This window comes from Cydia pomonella, chromosome 21 (assembly GCF_033807575.1).
Source record: "Cydia pomonella isolate Wapato2018A chromosome 21, ilCydPomo1, whole genome shotgun sequence".
NCBI lineage: Eukaryota > Metazoa > Arthropoda > Insecta > Lepidoptera > Tortricidae > Cydia > Cydia pomonella.
The window spans coordinates 15,730,266-15,758,157 of NC_084723.1; the positions used below are offsets into that span (position 1 = coordinate 15,730,266).

A 27,892-nucleotide genomic window follows, 5' to 3' on the forward strand; every position below is an offset into this window, starting at 1 on the left:
TTTTTTTTTTATTAATGGTTTTCCGCAAAGTAACGCCTGATTCTATTTATTATTCGCACCTGAAATGTTAAAAAAGACGTAGGGTCAAAGATTTAGGTCATAAATTCATTACGTCTACATCAGTTTAACGATATGTATAATATTAATAAAAAATACAGTATCTCAATACGGTCCTAATAACCTGGGACTAGTCAATTTATAGTTAATTGCAGAATTTCCACAAAAACATTGTCAACAGTTAATAGGTTTATAGTGAGGACTGGGGTTTGTTGTCAGCTCTAAATCAGACTCAACTGAAGGTTCTTCTTTCTTAGGTTTGCAAATCAGATTTTTTTAAAGACGGGGCGTTGTGAGATTAGGGCATTTTGTAAACAGAACGTTTAGCAAAATTTTGCTTAAGCGGTGCCATCGGCTGTGCTCAACACCATATCTACTGCATAATCCAGTGAAGCGCACACCGAACCTTCCCTTCCCGAGGGCCCCATACATTCTGAAGGTGTATTGTTTTACTGAGTGGGCTTGGAACTACCTCCACTGCAGGTGGAAGCCCATGACGTCCATATTTCACTTGACAGGTGCACACCTCGACCAACCCTTCCCGAGGACCCTTTACATCCCTAAGGTGCGTTGCGTCACAGGCCGGGCCTCGAATCACTTGCACTGCGGATAGTCTATGGACACTCACCTGACAAGCGCAAACCTCTCCAAACCCTCCTTTCCCGAGGACCCTGTACATCCTGAAGGTGTGCTGCGTCACAGGCTGGGCCTCGAGCCACTTCCACTGCAGATAGCGGTGGAAGTACATGGAGCGCTCGAACTCCGAGAAAGGCGTGCCCGCGAGGAAGTTCTTCACGCATCGTATGCATGTGCTGAAGATGTCTTTTGAGCCGGCTGGAAATAAGAAAATAGTGTGTTAATATCTAGTAGATTACGCAGAACTACCAGTGCCGCTTACAAAGGCCATCATAAAATACTTCTGCTGGAAATGCTGAGGCAGATTCTCGAGGACACCTCTTACCAGCTCTTAAATAATAAACAATCATGATTGATGCAGCATGATAGTCTTCTTAATAACATTAAAAGAGTAACTTCACAAGCCATGAATAAAAGATTATTCTATATCAACCTGCCATTTTTGCGTAAAGCAAAAATGAACTGAGGTTTGAGGGCATACCGCAAACATCTTCGATCGCTCTTACATATTCGAGCGATAATGAGAAAAATAGTCCAACTAATATGGACGTTACGCTCCAACATCCAGGTATCCTCGTCGCCGTGAGGTAACGCCGAGCTCGCGTCGTCGATCGCCTGCTTGTCGACGACGTCGGTGACCGCTTCACCGTCCTCGTCTGTGAGGTAGCGCCGGAGACAGTTACCTTCCAGCGACGAGCTCGCGTCGTCGACCGCCTGCTTGTCGACGACGTCGGTGACCGCTTCACCGTCCTCGTCTGTGAGGTAGCGCCGGAGACAGTTACCTTCCAGCGACGAGCTCGCGTCGTCGACCGCCTGCTTGTCGACGACGTCGGTAACCGCTTCACCGTCCTCGTCTGTGAGGTAGCGCCGGAGACAGTTACCTTCCAGCGACGAGCTCGCGTCGTCGACCGCCTGCTTGTCGACGACGTCGGTGACCGCTTCACCGTCCTCGTCTGTGAGGTAGCGCCGGAACACGTCGACCGCCACCGCCGTCCGCGTCTCCTCCATCTCCACATCGTAGCGCTCCGCCTGCAAATATAAAGAGTCTACATTAAACTTGCGAAAACAAGGTCATGTTATCTCTCTGGTCTTGATAAAGAAGGTATCTCTCTACCTTCTTAGACATCACCCTAAATAAAAAAGATTCTGGACGGAGATAAATGGACAGACTTATTATCCACTCGCGTATCATCATCATGTAAATACACCATAAGCTTCGAGTCCAACGTTGAGTAACGGCATGAACAGCGGCAGGAGCATGAGCAGCAAGGTGTTTAAACGATATCCTCGCACCATACCCTGTTTACTAACCATAGTGGCACAATGAGCAGCAGCTTGCCGATCGGCTGCTAACTACACAGCCTACACTCACCGCATCTAAGAAGCTGTTGTATTTGTGGTACTCCGGCTTGGTCCGCTCGCAGAACTGCCGGAACAGCAGCTGGCCGATCGGCTGCTAACTACACAGTCTACACTCACCGCATCTAAGAAGCTGTTGTATTTGTGGTACTCCGGCTTGGTCCGCTCGCAGAACTGCCGGAACAGCAGCTTGCCGATCGGCTGCTGATCGACCACGTAGTCGTAACCTACATCTGTAACAAATGGAGAGAAATCATTACTTTTCAGTTCCTTATTGACTTTGGGTGCAAAATTATAGCAGAGATAAAGGTGACGCCGTGGAAGACATATCTACTCGTAAACGCGTTCAACGCGAGTTGACCGAACTAATTCTGCGGAGACATTCGGTAAGGGTATTTATTGGTGTGTTTAGTACAGGGATCGGAACCGGTTTTTTACAAAAACATCGAAATAACCATATATTTCGGTTTATTTTATACTCTAAATGTAGGACTCAGTTGTGTTTTCAGATAACGACTTCGTATTATTAGATTGCCTAATTAGAAATGAAGTAATTAACAAAGAACGAAAAAATACCGTTTTCGTTCCCATACAAAAAATACCGGTTTCCGATCCCTGGTTTAGTACAAATATTTGTTCCTGAGTTATGTTTGATTTTTTTTCTGTATTATATAATTTATATATATTGACATCTAGTACCTACAACACAAGCCTTCTTGAGCTTATTGTAGGAGTTAATCTGTGTAAAATAGCCCTATAATATTATTTTATTTATTTAGTTAGTCAGTGTCACCATAAATGTCAAATTTCTATGAACATGTAACGATTATTGTCATCAAGTAACCCAGTAATACCAGAGAGAGCGCACATAGAAATGTTATATTTGCTATATATGTATAAACCCAATAAGGGAGGATCTATGCTATGAGATAGAGGTCTATGATTTGCGACATGAGGCTGATTTTTTAGGGTTCTGTACCCAAATGGTCAAACGGGACCCTATTACTGAGACTTCGCTGTCCGTCCGTCCGTCCGTCTGTCATCAGGCTGTATCTCATGAACCGTGATGGCTAGTCATTTGAAATTTTCACAGATGATGTATTTCTGTTGCCGCTATAGCAACAAATACTAAAAACAGAATAAAATAAATATTTAAGGGGGCCTCCCATACAACAAACATATTTTTTCGGCGTTTTTATAAATAATGGCACAGAATCCTTCGAGCACGAGTCCGACTCGTTTTTTAACGATGAAAATGTTTTTTAGAATGCAAATAGTAGACGATTAATTAAATTACCTATCTATTATTATCAACAGAAAGGAAATGCTAGGTCGACAGATTCCATGTCTGCTAATTCGTGAGAAGCACAAAATAATTAGTCTGGCAAACACAACTTGTCAGTTAGTAAGAACCAGGAGAATGTCAGTAAGAACCAGGATAATGTCAGCAAGAACCAGGAGAATGTCAGTAAGAACCAGGAAAATGTCAGCAAGAACCAGGAGAATGTCAGTAAGAACCAGGAGAATGTCAGCAAGAACCAGGAGAATGTCAGTAAGAACCAGGAAAATGTCAGCAAGAACCAGGAGAATGTCAGTAAGAACCAGGAAAATGTCAGCAAGAACCAGGAAAAGTATACTCATCCCTTTCTTTTGGATGCTAGTACCAGCGTAAGACAAAGACAGTATGATTCTCACTGTCTATGTTTGAAATGAGACAGTCCTGGGCCAAACTATACTTTTAGATATTTGTCGACGTGACAGATACTTTCTTCATAAAGATAAACGACAAAATCACGCCCAAAGCTACAATCTATCTTCAAGTGTCTTAAAATCAAGGACAATTCACTGATCCTTCGTAACCTTTATACCAAGGAGATAAGGTCCACTAAAGATCAGTCAAGTCCAGTTCGTGACCTCGACGCCGGCAGTGAATATTCTATGAGGCCCACACGCGGGCTACATATAGCACATAATCCCGGCAATCGTGAACTTAATACAATATTCACGGTGCTGCTTTATTCAGCTAGTCGCCGCGTCGGATGATCTGATACAATATTAAAACTGATTCATACACGGATAACGGAACTATACGCGTTTAGCTTTTTACCGCCATTTGTTGTGTTCAATTATGTTAAACTGTCCTAGGGCCTGACGTGTTCGGGTGTCTTTTCTTGAAGGAGACACTAACATCGGAACATGCAGAAATATATTTCCATTTGATACATGACAGCTGGTTTAAAGCTAACAAATTCAAATTCAACAAGCCTTTAGTTTTACAAAATAGAATAAAAACATCTTATTATACATTTTGAAAAGCGGAAAAATTACTGCATTGGGTGAGACTTGAACCCACGGCAACTGCATCGATACTCCAGCGCTCTGCCAACTGAGCCACCAACACCTCATCCATAGCCAGCGAATCTTTCCACCATATGGGTCTAGGGGACTGTACCGAAATCTACCGTAAGTGCGTTAAACGGCTACCGGACTTCCAAGTTATTTGAAATTCACCAGTTACGATGTGCTACCCATACTAATTTAATTATAACAAGCAGAAAAGCCCGCGAACGATTCTATTAAGCTAATAGAATAGAGAATAGTTAAAAATTAATTTAAACCATCTTATTGTCTAACCTCACTTGTTACTTAAACTTTAAAACTAAATTACACTTAATTTTACGTTTTTAGAAATCGGAGTCAAGATTGTTTTGCGTTCCAGCATAGGCCTCCCCCAAGTTTCTCCAAAATTGCCGCTCATTGCCTTTCCGCCCCCATGTGTTCCAAGCAATAGTTTTGAAGTCATCTTCCCATCTTCGTAAAGTCTTTAGTATTGAACAAAACAAGGAAAAACCGAGCAAATATTAAATGGAAACTGAATTCAGGGCGCCGGCGGCTGGCAGGCAGGCAGGCGCCATTTCAGTTCATAATGTATAGTAGTGCGATTACTTTCAAATATGTAAATATTAAGCGCTTATTCGTAGTTGCGGCAGTTACTTCAACCTTCATAGTGCTCTTTGGGTCATGGGAGTCGTTGTCATAACTTTAACTTTTGAGGAGATTGCTAGAGTCAGATCAAGCTAAGTTGGCAGCGATTTTGTTAGCCAAGACTTTGCAAGTGTTAAGTAAACGTTACAATTTCATAGAAGTTTGACGTTTAAAATAAAACTTGTACCGTCTGGGCTCTCAAAATCGTTGCCCACTTACTTTCTTCTGACGCTAAGATTTTCTGCAAAATATAATTATTGCCGGCTACTGATAATCATCATAAGTTCTTGACTTCTTCACCGTACTTTGAAGCATGAAGCTCATTTTGACAGCGTACGCCGTAACACTTATATGACAAGCGTTATTGATGCTAAATAGGTACAACCATATTAGATAGTATGTTATTTTGGAGATAAAAAACGATCACACGATGCATTTAAGGGTTCTGGGCGTTCAAAGAGTCAACGTGATGGAGCACACAGCCAGAGATAGGAAACGAAATGGTTGCTTGTGTAACGAGTACATGAAACAAGCCTAATGGCTTCTTATCTGAATCGTGGCTTTCCCTACTTGAATATAGGTCAGGAACACTACACATTGTCAAGTTTTCACTATTCATTCAACAATAAAGAGTAAAAAATTCGACCAAGAGCATGTCGGGCCATGCTAAGTGTACGGTTTCGTAGTTACCATTCTGACAAAATAGGCCAAACGGAGGCTATTAGTAAGTATCATGTACATTGAAGCATAAGGGAGTACCTTTGCAGCGCTATGTACGTCTTTTTACTAAGAAGAGAAGATTTTTTGCAATAAAACGACTACGCCGGTCATGTGTTTACATTGAAAGTATTTATTAAGCTCTTGTTTTAGGATTTTTTATTATATTTTTTCTTTCAGGGCGATTATTTCCGAAAATATTAACTTTATTAAAAAATGATTTTGGAGACCCTTATTCATTTTAAAAGATCTACCTAATGATACCCCACACCATTGGGTTAAAAATCAATTTGTATGGGAGGTACCCTAAAAAAATATATTTGTGCACTTTTTATTTTACCGTTTTGTCGCCTTTCACGATTCATGTATCCATGCCAAATTGCAGCTTTCTAGCACTAACGATCACGCAGCAAAGCCGCGGACGGACAGACGGACGGACATGGCGAAACTATAAGGGTTTCTGTGGTGACTACGAAACCCTACAAATGGCTATTAGTAGATTATTAGTTACTAGCTATTAATCATACTTATCAACGGAGGAACGCTCCGCCGCCCACGATAATAATCAACATTTAATCACATAGGATTCATTAAATATATAATATTCGTTCGAACAGGCGATATTAAATATTAATCTTGTTGTAAACACCAGAATCAATACAGTGAGATTTCATCAAAATTGTAAGAGAAAATATCCCCAGCACCACTTTTCAGCCTCAACATTGGATTTCTTTCAGATTAGGAACACTACTACAAAGACCAAAAGTTAAACTGCGGTCTAATACTAAATATATATAAACACTGTTTTAGAGAGCCTGCTCTATATTTCTAAAAGGTTTATTTCGCTAACGATATTTTTTTGCAAAAAGAAAAGATAGTAACTTTTATATTGAAGAAATTTTGGACAAGTGGGAAAAAGCAAATGGAACGTTTTGAAAACGGACTGAAGGCGAAAGGGATGGTTTGGAAAAGCGATTTGACTTTTCAAGGGACATTTCGCATGCGTCCTAACCGTACGATAGTTAAAAATAAAAATGGCTATTATTAACGAGCTATTAATCTTTGTTATCACCGCTCCGCTCCGCCGCCCCGGAATAATGAAAACTTAATCGCATGGAGTTCATATATGATTAATACGATAACCTACTCTACGTAAAGCGATGGCTATCTCTGTAATTGTAATGGCTTGGGAACACGTGGACTCGTTTCGCGACAAGTAATAAATGTTAATTAATTGAGAATATTGATCATGTAAACGTACAGTTTACAATATCTAGAAAAACACGCGAAAATATATGACGCGCTCTTACGGCTCTAAAATATTCAGCCAGATATTTTTGCATGCTTTGTTGTGCGAGACATGTGTGCTGCAGTGGCAGCATGGTTCCATTTTTATCGCTTGTCACTATGCCCGTCACTTTGGCACTTACATACTTGTTAGAACGTGACAGGCATGGTGACAAATTATAAAGAGCCGACCATCTTAGCCCTACTGATCGACTGTAAAATAGGTATACTTATAGGATTAGAGTTATTTCACACTAGCTTCTATCCGCGACTTCATCTGCGTGAAATGCTCATGATAATTAAATAATTAATAAATATTATAGGACATTGTTACACAAATTGAATAAGTCCCACAGTAAGCTCAATAAGGCTTGTGTTTTGGGTACTTAATATATATATATATATAATATAATGTTTATAAATACAATACAGTACAATACAAATCCTCTTTATTGCACAACCTCAAAATAACATTTACAGAGAGACATACATAATACATGAAGACAGAGGTGACAACAGGCGGTTTTATCGCTAAAGAGCGATCTCTACCAGACAACCTTTAGGTAGCGGAGAAGTGATAATATTAATTTAACTATTTAGGAGGTGCAAAAAACTAAATTGGAAACTACATAGCTCTAAAGAAAAAACTTATAAATGCTAAATCTACAACAATATAACAATACTTATGTATATATACAAACTACTTACATATACAGCATACATATATACGTTTACAATACTATTAATTGTAGCCAAGTTTGATTGCATTAATGATTGATTAAATACTTAAATACATAGAAAACACCCAATGACTTAGGAACAAATATCCTATATATTGTTGCTCATCACACAAATAACTGCCCTTACCAGGATTAGAACACGGGACATAGGCAGGGTCACTACTCACTCGGCCAGACAGGTCGTCAGAAATATGATTGATACAAACTATCCTTTGACCTTCCCTTGCCACTAATCACACTATCTCCATACCCATATTTCATCTAAATCGGTCCAGCGGCTTAAGTTGGAAGAGGCAACAGACAGACTGACAGAGTAACTTTCGCATTTATAATTAATTAGTAGGCATTAAGGCACCACTTGAATAAATATACAATTTGTAGATCGGTCAAGCGAGTGCCTTTTGCCTAAGAATGACTTGCTCGACTGAGAGAAAATATTTACGAGAACGAATTGAGTTCACGTTATATCAAGCCCGTTTCAGTCAGACAGTAGTTAGAAGTTACACTATTCATTATTTATTTGAGAGCAGACGAAACTCATTTTAAAACTTTAAAATGAGTTCTGTAAAGTAAGTTTGTGAGCAAAGGCGGCGCGAGGTCTTTAATGGAATCGAGGATCTTGAACTCAATTTTTTATTTGGCAAACATCGAATTACAGTCGCGACTATCGTATATTACATTTGTTAAATTTAAATCAAGTGTAAGTATTTGTAAGCATATACGAATATCGATCAGTTAAGTCAAACATTGCAAATACAAGTTATCATTTTCGAAGAAAAAGAAAAGAATGAATGAAAATTTCACGCTTCCGATGGCGTCAAAATGGTTAACTAAAAACTTCATATACATGTGTTTTCTCATACATACGCGGAAACATAAAACCTTACAGAAAACCGCAGCCAAATAACACTTGACCCTACTCATAGTGTTGTGTTCCTGCCGGTGAGTAAGGTTGCCAGAGCTCAACGAGGGGGGTGGGGTTAGGGTCGGCAACGCGCATGTAACTCCTCTGGAGTTGCAGGTGTACATAGGCTACGGAGACTGCTTACCATCAGGCAGGCCGTATGCTTGTTTGCCACCGACGTAGTATAAAAAACATGTAAATGTTGTAAGTTAATGGCACGGTCTACACTACACCTACCTAGCTGGCATCCCCTTATTTTCCGGCCGGTTAAGAGTCGAGTCCTTCGAGTCCTCTGCTTTAGGACTCCACTGTGATAATATTAATTAAGTCGAATCTCGAGTTCTTTTCATCTTGTTAGAGACCCGAGTCTTTTGTAGAGACTTGAGTCCTTTTCAGAGAACGTCCTTGTAAGAAATTTCAAAAGATACATCATTAAATAACGTTTATTTTCTTTGCTTTATTTATATTAAACAGCAAAAGAAGACGTAAGAAAACCAGTAGGTATGGTATGGTAGTATTTAGATGAAACCTAAAACTGTTGACAAAGTCTTTTGTTGCGAGAGTTGTGCTTAGAAAAGCCTCAATAAAGAACTCGCATCTGGACCTAAAACAGTTGGAAGTTTCTAAGTGTGTCTCAGTAAGTAAAAACGAGTCGAGTTCTTCAAAAGACTCAAAAGACTGAGTACCTATCAACACTACCTTTACATATAGTAATGTACTGTCTTCGCAGTGATGAATATTGCAAGTCACTGTAGTCGGCCGGGCGTGTCGCGTTAATTAATATCTAATTGGTATCAATTGCCGGCCCCGGGGAGCGAGGGTCACCACTACAACTAACTACATGTAAATATAACTAGATCTATTAACTGTATCTCGTTCAGTTTACAATATGATTGAACCTCGATTAATCGATCATACGCGTGAGGCCGTCAAAAATCGTGGGTGCTATATATAGAGCTGAAAAAATAGTTATCGAAAAAAGTTCGGCCAGGATCCTTATTATACGCAGGCAAGAGGTTTATTTATTCTTGTCCAAAATTTGTCGAACTTCATTTCGCAGCTTAACGTTTTAATAGGAATGATTCCGCATTTCAACTAGAGTCAGGCAGCGATTTTGATAGACGAGACAGTATCAGTGTTATTTTAAACGTCAAACATCTATGAAATTAGGCCGTTTCCTTAATACATGCACAGGCCGGGCTAGCACTCGCTGCTAAGTTAGCTTGGTCTGCCTCTAGTTGGATAGGCGGTGTCGCCACTAATTCGCCATTTGAAGCCAATCATGTCGGCGCCAGGAATAACCTGCTCGGTGCAGTGCATTACGACCGAATGTTGATTGATTGATCATCAAAGCAATTGATTCTTGATTCAAAATATGATTCGTCTCTTCACAACAATTTATTTATTATCAATATTTATAATCTCAAATTCATTACAAAAAATTGTTTAAAACAATAACTTAAATATTAAGTGCCAGGGACCCGCTAGACGCTTTTCTGTTGGTACGCGGTTTTCGCTACAAACGCGTAAAACCTCTATCCTTTTAAAAGGGGCCTAACGCAAATTTGTAGTTTTTATATCGAGTTACTCGTTTTAATCAAGGGTAAATGCCATAAAAAATCACACGGAAACTAGACAATATTTGCGAGGGCAGACTAACCTAGATAACTTAACCTAAGATAGAATACAATCACGAAAATAGGAGTCTACTTTTAATTTATTTTATTTATCGTTACCATGCATACCATAGCAGTATACTTTTGGTATAAAATAGCCAGTGATATAGTCGACGTATCCGACGAGATTTTTTTTAAACAGAAGGATATTTTCTGAGTAATTGAGATAAAAAGTAAAAACGCGCGACGGCCACATCTTCCGTCAGAAGTCTCACGCGGGGCATCACATCATTCTCTCCTACTAATTTCCTGGCTTAACGCCCCCTCTTAAAATAATATAGTTTCGTACTTCAACTACGGACATACTCACTAATTCGCCAATGACACCAATTGCGTCGGCCCCAGGAATAGCAGTTAATCATTTGGATCAGGCTTTTTGGGGAATTTGCACAGTTGACTAACTAGATAATTCAATGTATATATATACCGTATTTTTTGACATTTAGATTTTATTCTAGAAAGGTTCTAGACTAGTATTTTTATGCAATTTTGATGTTTGACGATCCTTTTGTGTAATTCTTATTATTAAGTTTACCATATCTATAATAGTTCAATGTTTTTTTAGAACAATAATAACTGCATCAATAAATTGCTCTGATATTTAGATTAAGATGATATTTGTAAAATTTGACGATTTAAAAGTGCTTGTTGCTAGGCCTATTTGAATAAAGAATATTTTGACTTGACTTGACTTGACTTGACTTGACTTGACTTGACTAGAAGACACAATACGGTTAGGTATTAAGATTGGGACAAGGAAAATGTTAGTCTTGTAAAAAAATACTTAACATACATACGGAAGCCAAAACACGGTGTTTTTTAAATTCCGGTAACTTCGGGGTATGGCTAAATAAGTATATTTAAGGAAACCGAATGGCATTTATTTTTTTTCGTGAAAAGAAATTAATAGCGTTATTGTAACACGAACATTATATTTAAATCCACCAAACAATTGAAAACTATGACATATCAATAACATTTCGAATACCGATCGTCCGAGATAGTACTTGCGTTTAGCAGCGAATGTATAAACTCATACTAAACACTAATTTCGAATTGGAGGCCATTCAAACTTATTGAAATGATGTAATTTTACATGTACGGACCTACGGACAAGTGCAAGCGCAAATGATTACAAAATGATACCATTTAGTATCATTTTCACTTTCATGTCAAAGTGCACGTTCAAATTGGCCTCTGGGCCTCAATGGTACTACCGTTAGGTAGTGCACGGCGTAGCGCTACGCCGTAGCACCTGCAGCGCATAGCACGCCAACTCATAAGAAGTGGGGAAAACGTAGCAGCCTGCGTAACGCAAACGTACAGAAATGGGTTATGGGACAAACGATCAACGGTTTGTTACATTTGACGAACGGTTATGAATAACGCCATATAATATACCTATACACCTACTCTTTTTGATTAATTGTTTTGTTTCCGCTACCCAAAGGTTGTCTGGAAGAGAACGCTCTTTAGCGATAAGACCGCCTGTTGTCTGCGTCTATCACTAATCAATTGCTTTAAGCTGTACCTTTTACTGAGGTGTGCCAATAAAGAGTATTTTGAATTTTGAATTTTTGAATTTTGAATTATATCTATCTATCTATCTATATCTGTGTATATAGAGCATTTATTTATTTAACTCATTCGGCGCTAAACGACACGTTGTAGTTTTGCCTCTACGAAGCATTTCCACTACATACCGGGAAATCCATGTTATCGGTTACGACGTAGCGCTACGATCGTAGCTCAGCGGTGAATGTGTTTGCATCCATACACAAAAAGAAACTACGACTTTGGAAGTCTAAATACTCAAATCATGTCACTTATACTTCTATAAATGGTGAGCCGTTTTCATCGTTCTCAAGTGTATAGGTAAGTGAAAGGCGATCGTTAGTCGTCGGCTAATGATGAATTAATGTCAAGATTGATAACTGCTCAGTCAACAGTCGGAACACAACCAGCACTGCTTCACTGCAAAATGGACCTTGGCCTAAGAACACTAAGTTGATATTTGAGTCAATAAAAGGGAAAAGGAAGTAGGGCAGTAAGATTTCGATTCCTACGCTCAGAATGTCACTACTCAATATTTTTAACATAATGATATATTTGAGGACAATCTATAGTACATTGTAACACAAATTGACTAAGAGCGGTTACAGACTAGCGTATTTTTACGCGCGTACACGGTCTCTTATGCAAACGACCGTATATGCGAGCTTCAAACGGAATGAGCTTGTACGAGCTTATTAGCGCGACGACGCTCGTACGAATGGCACGCGAGCGTATATACGCCTACGCGCGGTTTTAAAACGAGCTTATACGCTCGTATATTCTGAAACCGCCCTAAGTCCCTCAGTAAGCTCAATAAGGCTTGTGTTGTGGGTACACAACGATATATATAATATATAAATATTTATAAATACATAGAAAACACCCATGACTCTTGAACAAATATCCGTGCTCATCACACATATACTAAATGCCCTGACCAGGATTAGAACCCGGGACCATCGGCTTCACAGGCACTAGTTCCGCGACTCCTGATTCGTGGGCAGGGTCACAACCGACTAGGCTAGGAGGCCGCTGTCTCACTCGTAAATGGCTAAATAATCATTTGTAAACCTAATGATGTTAGGATGTAGTGACGGAAAAGTCTTTGTGTTGTATTGAAATGCCCAACTACAGGTTGACTACCTTAAAATATCAGTAAGTATGAGTCAACACCGGCCAAAGAATTTGATTTCTATGCCCCTTCTTCGTACCGTTGTCAGTGACAATAATATGAGTTGTCTGACGCATCACATAATAATATAGGGAGCGTGCATGAGGTGTAGGAGGCAGCACAGGAGCCGTCAGATTTTTGGCGCGAGGCGTAAATGTGATGTTTATTGTTCCAATGTAGCCCACAAGATGGCAGAACCTACTATGCACAAGACAACACGTGACGTGTAAATGTACATGTTTATTGTTCCGATTGAGGCCACAAGATGGCAGACCCTCCAACGCGCACGGTCCCTATTACTCGTCACTAACAAGATACCAAGTCGCACAGAAAATACAGAAATCAAATGACTTGCCTGCACGGTACAGTCAGTGTCAAATACTTTGTAGCAGTCATCGTGTCCAAATAGTTCGGTACACCATACTAAATATATGGAGTACCGAACTATTTGGCTACTTTAGTTGCTACAAAATATTTGACGCTGACTGTACCTATATAGATAATGTAAGGAGTGTACAGGTTAAAGGGTTGCAGTTGCATTTGCGAGTTGCAGGCGTCCATAGGCTACGGTGACTGCTTACCATCAGGCGGGCCGTATGCTTTTTTGCCACCGACGTGGTATTAAAAAAAAGATAATATAGAATTAGGTAATAAGTGTACACAAAGACAACAATCCCTTCTTGCAGAGCAAGCAGAACAATTGGCAAGTTTACAATAACTTCGCCGATCGCCTTATCGTATTCAAAAGCCAGTCTGTAATCGACTGAGCTCAGAACAGTTTGAGCTTTAGATTTTTTTCTCTTCTCTAAATTATTGAAGTGAGTTCAGATTTTTCTCCCAAAGCAGCTCGCTGAACACTGAGCGGGACGGCCATGCGTGCCCGGGATCGCGAAACTCATGTTAATTTTTAACAAACAAGAATATCCGACTAAGAATTGCCGCAGTAACACTGGTCCCTTCGCAAAGCAAACTTCATGAATGTCCCGGGCCCGGCGAATATTGGCCAGCTCTTCCTTCCATAAATCAATAGTCTAATTTCGCCGAAGATAAATAAAGCCTCTGCCCTTTTGCCTGCGTTTACACAAGGCTTTCTCTGACAATTTAAATTCTAATTGTAATTCTGCAGGTCCGATTTGAATAGCAGGCGTCTGACTGATCGCACCTGCTTTCCAATTAAGAATCGAAACGATTTTTAACCGAGTTCGAAATTACAAAGGAGGACGTTCTCAATTCGCCGGAATGTTTTTTATGTATATTTCTCGATTTCTTGACGACTGGACCAGTTTATGAAATTCTATTTTGTTTGTTATATTGTTACCTGTGTCTTCAGGACATGATCTTATGATGATGAAAATATTTAGGTTTACACCTAAAGAAACAAAGAACACAGGAAAATCCTAGTAATGTTTTTTTTAAAGAAGCCGATTATTTTACCTATCTTAAAGATTCTTAATAAAAATATAAGCGTTTTTTCTAATAATAAGGCCCATTTAAACATATTTATCACTGGTTAATTCCAAAAGGCACTATCAAAAACATTATTTATCCAAAAACCCTTCTAACGGCACTAAATCCACGGGTAAGAAGTTTCGTCGTAAAGCATTGACTTGATTCATGATGTAAATATACTTGTTATTTAAGAAAATTACGTATGATTTGCCGTCCTATCTGGGCTAGTGGGTGATGATCATGACTATGCCTATGAAGCCGGTGGTCCCGGGTTCAAATCCTTCGAATTTATTTGTGTGATGAACACTGTGATGAATATTTGTTCCTGAGTGATGTGTGTTTTCTATGTATTGAAGTATTTATAAACATGTATGTATATATATATATATATATATATATATATATATATATATATATATATATATATATATATATATTATTCTTATTTTTAATTTTACTTTATGTAATTTGTAATTAGTACCTAAGTTATTGTAACACTTCTACAGAGAGGTAGCATGCACGACACAAACCTAAGCTATTCCATCTGCAACTATACTCGTACCTATGTATGTACACAATAAATAAACATGAAATATGAAATATATATGGTAGTCTAAATACCTACAACACAAACCTTATTGTGCTTACCGTGGGACTTAATCAATGTGTGTCCGATAACATACATTTTTAGGAGGTAAGGCTGTTTTGGGTGCTATTGTTATGGTATGTGTTTTATGAGTAAGCGAACTGTAAAGAGCAGTAAGTAACATCCGTCCTTCCAAAAATATGTCTTTATCTAGTTTCCTTATCTAGTAGTTCTACTGTCTTTATATAGTAACTCGGTAACAACACAACTCGATCTGAAAACGTGACTCGTTATAATAATATATTAAATATCATTTTCTTACGTTATCGGATAACCTCCTGCTATTAAAACCTGCAAGTAGGATCAAGGGTAGGTTCCAGCAAGTTGGCAGCCTCGTTATATTCGGGAACTTCCCACAAAGGCTTACGGCACGTTCAAGGGCAAGCAACTTTGTCTTTCTCCCCTTCGCGACTCGCGAGATATTCCTAAACCATTTTCTGCTATTATTATTTACTTTTACTGCTGTAGACTAAATGACATATACTTATTTTAAGCTTAAAAATTACCTCCGACGTTTCAAGGACGGCATTGTCTCCGTGTGTCCTTCTCCGAAGAGCTATTGGTAAATATCAAATGATATTCCGTACCCGACACTTCTGTATTGAAAATTGGGTGCCAGATCCACTCGACCACCACCGGTTACGATATGTTATAAGTTAGTAAGTAGTACAAGAATACAAGTTATCTTTAGTATAATTTGCGCCGTAAAAAGGCTACGAGGGCTATAACCGAGGGTTAGATATTTTGTGGATAGATTAGCGAAGAGCAACGGTTATTGTATTCCAGATCGCGAGTTGAAGTTGCGTTATAGCCGCTGCCGAATATAAATAATTATTGTCGGTCGAGCCTCGGGTCTCGAGTCTAAAGAAGAACTCTACTTATCGCTACGAGACCTTGCGCTTAAAAAGATTCCGAGTCTTAAAAAGAAATTGAGTCTTTCTTTAAGCGCATCAAAAGGACAGAAGGAAAATAAGCCTTTTTGTATGGTGGTATCTAACCCATGAATTTTACCTGAAGACAATTTTTTAGAAAAATGAAAGTAATTGAAAAGGACTTTAGTTTCGATTCGACTTAGTTGTATTACAGTCGAATCTTAAAGCAAAAGACTCGAAGGACTCGAGTCTTTACCAACACTAAATATAAATGTTACTGTAGATTGAGAGTTGAGACTCTTACTTTCAAGTTCTCACGTTTAAAACTAAACTGTTTTTCGACTCTATTAGACTTTTCGATAAAATTAGAGTTATTTTCAATGTGATGACGTCCTGAATTTTATGTAGTCTGCGATTGAAACTAAATTTACCTCCGGGGAAAATATTTGTAAAACAGGAAGAACTTGCTACTTTTTGACTTGTCTGCAATTGGCACATTTGTAATTACACTAAAAAGAATATACCGCCCAATTCAAACCCACTAAATGATACGTTGAAGTTGAAATGAAACATAACGGCAGCAAGTGAAATTTCGATATTGTCGATAAGTTTCATGTCGATGACTCGGCAGTTGGGATGCTCGTAATGTATGGCTGAAGATTGAATACCCATGGAAATGGAAATCGTTCGCGGAAACTAAAGATAGACGTGGAAGATTGAATACTTACACTCGAGAGCAACGAAAGTGGGACATTTTCTATAGACATTTCAATTCTACATTACTTGTTTTGTTTGCTTTTTAGTATATAATAGTAGTTTCAATCTGAATAATATCTTAGTAATATGTAAAATCTTATACTACCTGAAATGGTGCCGTGAAATGGCTGTCACATGATGTCATTGTTAAGTCCCACCTCCCCACAAAATGTCCTCGTTATCGTCCGCTTTAAACTCCCAAAATACCTCTTGCAAATATTCCGACAGTAATAGTAATTTAAGATAGGTAACTGAAATATATAAAATATTATTGTCATTTTGGTACGTGGCAGCGTTGAACCCAGAAGTATCTAAGCGGGCAAAGTGTTCAAAATGACCTGCACACGTTCTTACTCCCCCAACAACTCTCCCGCTCACTATGCCGTCTAACCATTAGTGTCAGATAGAAACTGAATTAATTTTTTGCCGAAACCAAGTGAGTCAGAATGGCGGGTGTACCTAAATAAAATCAAATGAAAAGAATACCATATTTTTGTACCTAATTTGTATTTAGTACCTCGTTTAAAAAAAATTGTACCAGCTTTAGCCACCGAATCACCTTGTAATATGCTTCTGGTCGGTCGGCTAATGTGGAGCCAACGATTAGTCGTTGATATAAAATGTAAGATTGGTTAGCTTATTGGTTTGACGACCGGTCTGGCCTGGTGGGGACCCTGCCTATGAAGCTGATGGTCCCGGGTTCAAATCCTGGTAAGAGCATATATTTGTGTGATGAACACGGATATTTGTTTCTGAGTCATGGGTGTTTTCTATGTATTTAAGTTTTTATAATTGTATATTATATATATCGTTGTCTAGGTACCTACAACACCAGCCTTATTGAGCTTACTGTGGGACTCAGTCAATTTGTGTAATAATATTTATTGTACGTGACGTTGGGGCAATGGACGGAGTCAACGTCCTCAGTGAATTCACAATAGTATCAGAATGCAACAAGGCTTCAAGTAACTAAGCGGTACAAGTGGTAAGTAGTTTAGTTCAGTCGTGCTCGTACCCGGCAGATAAGACGATGAAGCTCGCCGCCAACTTCCAAACTCGGGTAGTTCGGTTCACTTGAATCTCCTATTCTCCTAAACTACAGTACTATCGTTCACATTGTTTAATAACTATGTAACTCGTAAACCGCACTACCTATACAGACATATCTAATCAAGATATACCTAAGATTATACAAACACATAATTTTATCGGGTCTATCGCAAATCTTTCTGATTCCTTTATTTCCCACGCCTTTAAAATTATGTTTTTATATGTAAATGTTATCTGAGCTCATTTTAACATAAATTGTGATCTCAAAACTGAACAAGAAGCTTCAGAATGTTCGTGAAATTGAGTTGCAAATGAGCAAAAGTTAAGTCCCTAACGAACGGCTCGCCCATTCAAACAATCTCCATGCTTTCCACAAGCGGACCGACTATTTAAGGCCTTTAAGGCCCCGTAGGTTAGTGTTCTTATCTCACTCTCACTGAGGATGTGCGTGCTCCGGACCGCGGATATCATTATAGGACAATTTAATATTATACGAGTATTTAGTAGTAATTTTTTAAAGTGCATTTTACCTTATGTTCATGATTTTATTCTATGAAGCGAAAGTCAAAAACTCGGGATTCGATTCGCTGAAGTCTGAAGTGCCAACAGAAAGGCCTTATGATAGCTAATAATTATTTTGTCAACCGTATTATAATCTAAAAAAGCGCTACGACTTTTCAAAAACTCCGTTATCTGACAAAAGCAAAAGCTGACAATCGCGAATAACTGACAGGCCGATATCGCCCGGCCAACTGGTAATCAGTGGACGCCTTTGATATTAGTCTGTCAGTTAATTGCAAAAGGTCACACACTGCCAGTTCTATTTCAAGTTCCGGCCTGACGACTAATACGAACCGAGTGTGTGGCCGCTTGACGACTCCGGCCAGCGTCGACAGATATCGGCGGGACAGTACATGGTCTAAGGGCGAAAACTCACGACTCTCAAGCTGCTAGTGTGTAGTCAGAGGTGGCAGCAGGCTGTTGCCGATAGGACCAGAGACGGACTGGTAATGGGTGGGATCTACAATATTAACTAACAATCAAAGGTATACATTAGGGACAAAAGTGCAAGCCTTCGAAGAGCAGCGGCGAGTGGAACTCGACGCGAATCGGAAAGAGTTAAAAGCTCGATCACCTGCGGTCATCAACTACAATTTTGCCGGAGAGGACCTGCTGACCTGCAGTGAATGTGATCGTACATTTGCTGCTACAAATAGGCCGGACACCTTAGAGCTCACAAACGTCGCTCTCACTCATCAGTACAAACAGTCACCGTGGTCAAAACCTACGAGGTCAGGATGATGATGATGATGATAACTAACAAGTGGTAAACATTATTGCAAAGACATAAGGTACAAGTACACCAACGGAGTGTTTCAGTTCTTATGAATTTTGGAACTCAAAATATAGTTTAGAAGTTTATCTACTAAAAACTTCGTGTTTGCTCCTGGGTGTTAACAAACAGAAGTCGTCAGGAATTCCTCCGTAGACGCCGGGCCGATCTGTCCGTACACAAATAACTGACCAATCTTAAACCTTGTTCCATCAAGATAAAGTATCTCAAATGAAGTGTTGTTAATGTTCGCTTCTTCAGCAAGAGCCAAGCACTCAAACCGAGTGCCGAGTTGAAACTTACAAGCACTTAACACTTGAGCCTAAAGACTTAAAGCCATTTACACAAATAAATACAATACTAATCTTGTATTTACTCAAGTTGTCCTTTGTTCTTTTGACGTTAACTGTTTATTTTGCTCGAAATGCTTTTACCAAAAGATTTGCCTTCATTGTCGGTTTTTAGTTTGGTGTTTTGCTTGTCAATATTATGGGAGGACGAGGGCGAATTTGCCACAGCATTTATAGAATCCGAACACTTAAATGGAAATAGACAGGGCACATGATGCGCTCACAAAAGGACAAATTGACAAAAGATGTCACAGAATGGTACCCAAAAGGAAAGAAAAGACCCCAATGTAAACCGTACAAAAGATGGGAAGATAATTTTCCCGAAGCCTAGAAAAGACTCAAAAAACCGGGAGGAGTGGCGCCGCCTGGAGGAGGCCTATGTCAAAGACAGCCTGACAAAAAAAGAAGAAACAGAAAAAGAAAAACATAAATAAATAAATGTATACTTGTGTGACCATAAAAAGGTATGTAACAATTATGTGTCAGAAATAAAGGCTATTTCAATTCTATTCAAAAGATATAGAGTTTTTAAAATGCGTAAATATGACTGACAGTCAAATATAATAACCGGCCAAGAGCATGTCGGGCCACGCTCAGTGTAGGGTTCCGTAGTTACTCTTCCGTTACAATAAGCTAAACTGGAGCTTAAAGTATAGTAAATTGTTAACCAAGAAATGAAACGGTACCTTTCACCCGAGTTAAACAAATAGGCAAATTGGCATAATCAGTACCTAATTAAAGTAAGTCTTTTTACTATGAAGGGAAAACTTTTTGCGATAACTCAAAAACAGCTAAACTGATCATGTCCGCTATAGTTTTCATTTAATGTCTTTCTTAAGCTCTACTTTCACGATTTTTTTCATATTTTTTGGACCTATGGTTCAAAAGTTAGAGGGGGGGGGACACATCTTTTTTTTCTTTCGGAGCGATTATCTCCGAATATATTCACTTTATCAAAAAATGTTTCTTGAAAACCCCTATTAGTTTTGAAAGACCTTTCCAACGATACCCCACACTCTAGGGTTGAAGCGAAAAAAAAAATTCACCCCCACTTTACGTGTAGGGGAGGTACCCTAAAAAAAATTAAATTTTTAGATTTTATTGTACGACTTTGTCGGCTTTATTGATTTATATATCCATGCCAAATTTCAGCTTTCTAGCACTAACGACCACGGAGCAAAGCCTCGGACAGACAGACAGACAGACAGACAGACAGACAGACAGACAGACAGACAGACAGACAGACGGACATGGCGAAACTATAAGGGTTCCGTTTTATGCCATTTGGCTACGGAACCCTAAAAAGCATAGCCAAATTTCCTTATTCTTGTTACCTACATATTTTATTACTGACATATGTTATTGTTTTTATTCTACCGGAAAATAACTCGAAGTCCACAGTAAATGAACTCATTTTTGAAGTATAACTGTCTTCGCTATCGTCACGTCATTTGCCATACTTCTGTACTGCCTGATGATTCATTGGTTTTGTTTCCACCTTTTGTATATCGGCACCTTTACAAACATTGAAGGCGTCAGAAAAACCCAAAGGGTACCAGCGCCGCTGTGACAAGCGTCAAGGAATGTCACGCGTCACGACTCTGAATTTGAATGAGCGGGACGAATCCACTGTTTGTTTGTTCTGTTATAACATCAAACATTGATTAACTTTTCGTAGACCTTAACTCGATGGAATACGGTCTAGGATAGGTCAATTAAATATGTCGGCGATATATCACTAACCTTGTCCAATTGAAGAATAAGAGCAGTCGCACATCTCGATATGTAACGCGAAATGCGAAACGCAGTATTCTGATTTTTTTAAATACAAGTTTCTGAATTCGATCAGATCCACAACTAATACATAACCTGTGTTATTCAAATCAGGATACGCCTGTAAATCAAACGATGACGTGTTTTTGCAGAATATGAAATCACTTTCGGGATGAAGCGCGACGACGTGACCTGAGACCGACATGACTTGATAAGGTTAATTGTGCACTTAACTTTTAAAAAGACATCATCAGAAACTTAAGCGATGCGCTCTTGTCGGGGAAGGAATCTCCAGGTGTTTCTTGGCCTTTTCCTTGACAGCCTGATACGGCGCGGCGTTCACTTTCTCCTTCACTTGGTCCAGGTATACCCTTCTTAGCTTCCCTCTCTTCCTCTTTCCTTCGACTTTCCCTTCTATGATGGTCTTGATGAATTCATCATGTTGCACGTCACTGCAATGTCCCCGTATTCATAAAACTTAGCAAAACTTTAATTCTGTCTTTCTCTAACAAACACAAATGTCAAAATGACGAGTAAAGAACAAACGAGTATCAAGGGTTTATTAAATTTTATTGGCCAGACATAAATTCAAAAACTCACAAATATTATTGGAAATGCTACCATCGGCAACTTTATTGTCGTTTCACGAGTTAGTTACACGACGATGCAGCCATATTTCAAACTTGGACCGGAGATGGCAGTTTAAATATGAGTTTCAGAATGTTTATGGAGAAACTACTGAAATATGAGGGAAAGGATAGCTGAGGAACTGAAGCGAATTCAATAGCTTTTCTATTAGTTCGATCGCTGATGATGAATCGGTTAAACGAAGGTTTGACAGTTTTTTAATGGATATAACAAGAAATCCTGAATTGATATAATATAACATATGTAGATGTGATTGGTTACTAAGTACTAAGCTGCATAAATGTTATAATATGGTTATGACTATGTTTAATATCTATCACAGTTCTTTTTAACTCCCCGCAAAAAGAGGAGTGTTATATGTTTGACGCCAATGTCTGTCTGTGGCATCGTAGCTCTCCAACGGATGGACCGATTTCGATGCGTGAAAGTGAGTTTTTCTGCGGTGGTTCTTAGCTATGTGTGATACAAATCGATCCAGCAGTTTGAAGAGTCCCTATCAGCTCTTTTCTAGAATGATGTAGGACATTCTCGACATGCAATTTGTTTTTTTGGCAAAATGTAAATGTAATTTTTAATTTAATAGTTATAAAGCTAAGAGTTTCAGTGGAGTCCCGAAGAAGATAAAATGCGTCTTGGAAATTTTATTTTATCATTTCAAAAACTAGGTTTCGTGTTTTAATGAAGTTGAAGACGTTTTCTTCTATGAAATGGCCAAATGGGACGATCGATACCGAATTTGGACCTTGATTTAACATTTCCGAATGTATCTCACCCATAGATATGATCTGAGATCTCACCAGTCACATTAAGACAGGGTCCGTTTCACAAAGTCAGAGTAAAGTCAATACTCCAAGTAAGTGTAAAATGTATCCTAATTAACAAATAAATGAACTACCAGATAAAACAAATAATTAATAAGCATGATGTTAAAATATTTTCATTAAGGAAACTGTAAGTCTAGTTTTAAGAAAAGTTCCTGTGCTATATATAACTATAAAAGACTGTTTGTTTCTTAAATAAATAAATAAATAAAACTTCTTGAAAATCTTAGCACCTTATCTGCCAGTTAAGCTTATTTGAAGATTGTGAAACGACTCTATTCGTCAGATAAGTGGCAAGTAGCTTATTCAGGACTTTATTTGGACATTGTGAATCAGAATCTAACAAAAATACAACGGTCTCTATAACTAATTATAAAGAGGTTTTAGAGATATCTACCCTCTAAGTACCTAATTATGTTTTACAATCGAAGGTTTTTGCCGTGCAATAGAGTCGATGTCAAGATGTCCAGATCGTCAAACTTACATACCCATTTACATACAGACGACAACGTTTGGGAGTTACGACGCGTTACGTAACGTAACTAATAAACATACAATGCAAACGCTGTTGCTTCGTAAACACCTAAAGCGGCCAACAGCGACAAAGACCGTCAATGTGTATCAGAATCGTATAAGTTACGTCCTTTTAGTCTGCGGTCGTTAAAATGGTCGTTGACCGAGTAGAGAAGAGCGTAAGTCGAGAACATACATACAGGGTGGTCTTAGTAAAACAACTTATTTGTAAAGAAACAAAAGAAAGACAAAATGGAACGCAGTATTTTTACAGAGGCGAACTTATTGAGTTCCTCCGTCCCCATTTCACCATCGGGCTACCAAACAATCTGCATTCCGGCATCGCTTCATAGTAGGTATTCCACAAATACGCACGAAGCGTTTTGCTTCAACATTCCATATGCGAACTGCCAAGGAGTGGAATGCCCTGCCCGAGTCTGTGTTTCCGCGTTTCATGAGTACAACCTGGGTCTCTTCAAGGCTAGGGTAAATAAGTATCTCATAGGTAAGCGTGCTCCACCGTAGACCGCATCGTCACTTACCTTCAGGTGAGATCGTGGTCAAACGCCTGCCTATCCTCCATAAAAATAAAAATAGGTAAAAAGATTTTTGAGACCGCCTTGGGCACTCCTATGTATCTGATTGCGACCGTACACAAAAGCTGTATTTCGAATGGATGACCACCGCTTGCCTAAAGCATGGAAAAATAAGAAATAATCGAGTGCTCACTCCATACATCAGTTCCGCTACTCGATGCTAGATATCGCGGCAAACAAAAAGTATAATGCTCAACGATTTTCCGCTAATATTATAACCTGAGTAACCGGAACTCTATTTTCAACTCCTACGCCTACTGCAACAGCAGTACTGAGAGTTCCGCTACTCGATGCTAGATGTCGACTGCGAAAATAATAAGCATTTTGGTACCAAAACTGATGTATGGAGTGAGGACCCTATTACTTCATATTTCTCTATGCCTAAAGCTGTTCTCTACTCTCAGTTAGCGATGGGTAAGGGGAAGGACGGTGGTCAGCAGTGTCAGCACCTGCGCTACAAGGACGTGTTCCAACGACATTTTTATTTACAAAAATTAAATTGCACAAATTTAGCCACCTATTGGTCGGCTGAGTAGGCTCACCCTGTATACGACTTCTTATGAGTCACTTGTTATCATTAAGTAATTGCTTCGAAATTTGGACGTCAATGGGCCTCTGTGATTCACGGGCTTATCTCAGGTCACCGCGTACGGCGTCTGAATCAACGTCAAGCTTATTGAACGGTAATAAAGTCCACTTCCAAATCTATATGGGGTCACCGGGGTCCGGACAATGAGTCAATGACTGATCGAGTGTCAACCTTATATAAATAGTAATAAGGTCTACTTCCAGTCTTGGTACGGATCACCGCGGTCCGTACGGTGACTGATCCATTGTAAGCCTTATTGCACAGTAATTAGGTCGGCTAGAGACAGAGAAGATTCGTTACGTTTTGACGACAGTTTAACCGGACGTTATTGAATCAACTTCTTGTTTACATTTAGTTTCATTTGATGTTATTGTTACAAATATAATAAAAAGGGTTTAGACCGCACGCTTGTTTGCCACCGTCGTGGTGTTAAAAAATGTACGAAAACCAGTGTTGGCCGAACGTTAATTAGAACTGAAAATATTGAAAATGTATCATTACAAATTGAACCATAAACTGTAACCGTGATTACCGTGAACTAGAAGGGGCTTGTAAAGTTTTTTAATGAGTATTCTACATACATACTGTAGAAACAACGTTGTGGCGGTGGCAGTTAACCGACCCGTAAACCCTATTGCAGACATAAGCCCTACAAACGGTCAGTAGTTATAGTTAGTATTCGTGTCATCCGCGATTTGTTAAATGTAACCTTTAATAACATGACAATACGTGTCAAGGCGCGCGTCGTCGTGAGTGACACGATCATTAGTGCATGAGTTTGATGACAGTGCGTTATTTTTAGCTTTACGAGTACGTATGCAATAAAGGTTGCTAAGGTGGTGTACCGAAAAAAAAACTGTAAACGTCAAATCTAAATATTTAATAAATATAGTTAGCTTTGTTTCTTAGTTTAGTAGTATAGATTGGCATTGTCATCGCCATCTCTCTCGCTATAACGTAGTCCAGTAAAGGATTCGTACAGGAGATGCAAGCACACACTGCTCGCCCTTAGAGCTGGTCAACGGCCGGCGCCGGGACGGGTACTGCCTGCCGTGGCCGTGGCCGGGTGGCCTAGATCCAGGCGTTAGTCGCGTTAGCCGAACAGCGGGTTCGTTTCTAGCCTCGACCACTGGAGAGCTCGGTCACTTTTCTTTTGTATACGTATATAACATTTATTTCAGTTAATAACACGAAAGAGTTCCGCAAAACGTTACAGGTAAATAAATAACAGCTTGTAATAACTAAAAATTGACAAACAGGAGTTACAAAGATCAGTGTCCTCTGGTGAAATCTGAAATCTCAGTTTTCTCATTAAGAACATCAATCACCTCGATCTACACGTAAGCAATAACTTCTAGTATAATTATATCTCGGTTTACCCACAAATAACAGGATTAAATAAGTTGATCTCCTCGACCGGGAGTTTAAGATACCGCCATTCCCGCAATATTTACAGGCTTCGCGTAATTAAATAGAAATAATAGCCGTAAAGAGTGGGCGGGATCAAGTTCGGGTCGGCACCTCGGGACTTGGGGGTCTACGCGCCGGCCTCTGTTCCGAAGGTGCTGAAATCGTATCCCTACCTTAATGTATTGTATTAATAACTTACATTCTGGTCTGAGTTTACACATTTATTGTTAATTTACTTCGTGGTCCTTATGAAGTTTCGCCACTGCTTTTACTTTCATTTGACGTATTAATAAATAAGAGTAGTAAAGAGTGGGCGGGATCAAGTTCGGGTCGGGCCTCAGGGGCCAATCTCTGTTCCGGCCTCCATTCCCAATGTGCTTCAATAGTATTAGTACTTCTTAAGACGTAAATTCCCTAAATATTGAATAAAAATGCTGCCTTGCAAAAACAATTATTCTTTACCAAACGACTATATCTGAATAAAATTATTCTATATCAGAAATACACAATATAAAATAAATTAAAAACTGACTTAAGTAAGAAAATAAAACAAAACTACTCATTTTATGCTCCATTCCGTTCCGGCTGTCACCTGGTGCAAAAGTGCCAAAAATATCTATAACTAATTCCATATACGAAAAAAAGCCAGTATTATCAGGAATTTCGAGTAGATTCAGGACAGCTGTTTGGTAGAGAATCAATGTTTTTACAGACAATTGGCATGGCATTTACTGTATCACATGTATTGAAGCAAGTAGGTATCGCTAGCAATTCAAAACACAGACCTGGCTTGCGTGAGCCGCAATCGAGGCCGAGAAGCAATAAGTTGCCGAAGACACCCACGCACCATCGGGTCGGGGATGTTAATAATCTATTCTCGACGTTACGGCTTTAAGTTGTTCGGTTCGAATCCCCGGGTAGCATATAGCTAAATTCGTAAAAAAAAAAATTGTAAGAAGGCCTCAAGGGCTCTTTTGCAAGTCACTCAATCATTTACAATGACATCGACATCTAATGGTGACATGAAAAATACATAGCAACGTTTATAAATACGACATCCTGGGTAATTAAATTACATTATAATATTCTTAAAATATATAACTACTACAATACTACAATATAACAGAGACGTATAAGTCTCTATGGTACATTAAATTTGGAGATGTAAAAGGTCTCCAATATAAAAATACTAATAACTTTTGAAGGTGTAAAGGCTCTCCAAGCTACAAAATGAATTTTCGTAAGATGACAGGCTTATAAACGAATGCTACAGAATACATAAATGGTATAATGCTATCGCATACCTATAGCGTATTGGAGCCGCTTTTATTTAAACTTCTACACACCACTTTTTATTTTTATTTTTTTTGTTTTTTTGTCAGAATCACGAGCTTTTGAATAAATAGGAGAAAAAAAAAGTGACCCAAAATATCCGTATTTATTTTACATCCATTTCGACAGACTCATACATATCATATGAAAAAAACCGGACAAGTGCGAGTCATACTCGCCCACCGAGGGTTCCGTACTTTTTAATATTTTTTGTTATAGCGGCAACAGAAATACATCTGAGAAAATTTCTACTGTCAAACTATGACGGTTCATGAGATACAGCCTGGTGACAGACGGACGGACGGACAGCGGAGTCTTAGTAATAGAGTCCCGTTTTACCCTTTGGGTACGGAACCCTAAAAATAGCAACGAAATGGAAAAAAACTATCTAGGAACAGTTGACTCTTCTAAGAATTCTAAGTAATCTTGTTTGTTGTCCCTGCGAATGTGTACGGCTTTAGTAGCTGAGCCGTAATCTCGAGAAACAATAAGTTGCCGAAGACACCCACGCACTATTGGATCGGGGATGCTGATCTAATATATACGCTATACGTATAGTCAAACAAAGTGATTTCTGTACCATTTCGTACCTTGTGACAGTGACAACCAATAAGAAAATTGCAAGGGACCTTATACTAGTGTCACTCTGACCATAAGGTACGAAATGG

General features: G+C 39.0%; 1 protein-coding gene across 1 annotated transcript in view; it reads right to left on the minus strand.

The window, feature by feature from the left end:
• LOC133529582 (G protein-coupled receptor kinase 2) overlaps positions 1–27,892 on the minus strand; it is a 94,890-nt gene that overhangs the window by 17,163 nt on the left and 49,835 nt on the right. The window contains exons 3-5 of the mRNA XM_061867327.1: positions 2,173–2,285; positions 1,476–1,722; positions 686–891 (exon numbers count right to left, since the gene is read on the minus strand). Coding sequence (XP_061723311.1) covers positions 686–891; positions 1,476–1,722; positions 2,173–2,285 — 566 coding nt within the window. The remainder of the gene's footprint in view (positions 1–685; positions 892–1,475; positions 1,723–2,172; positions 2,286–27,892) is intronic.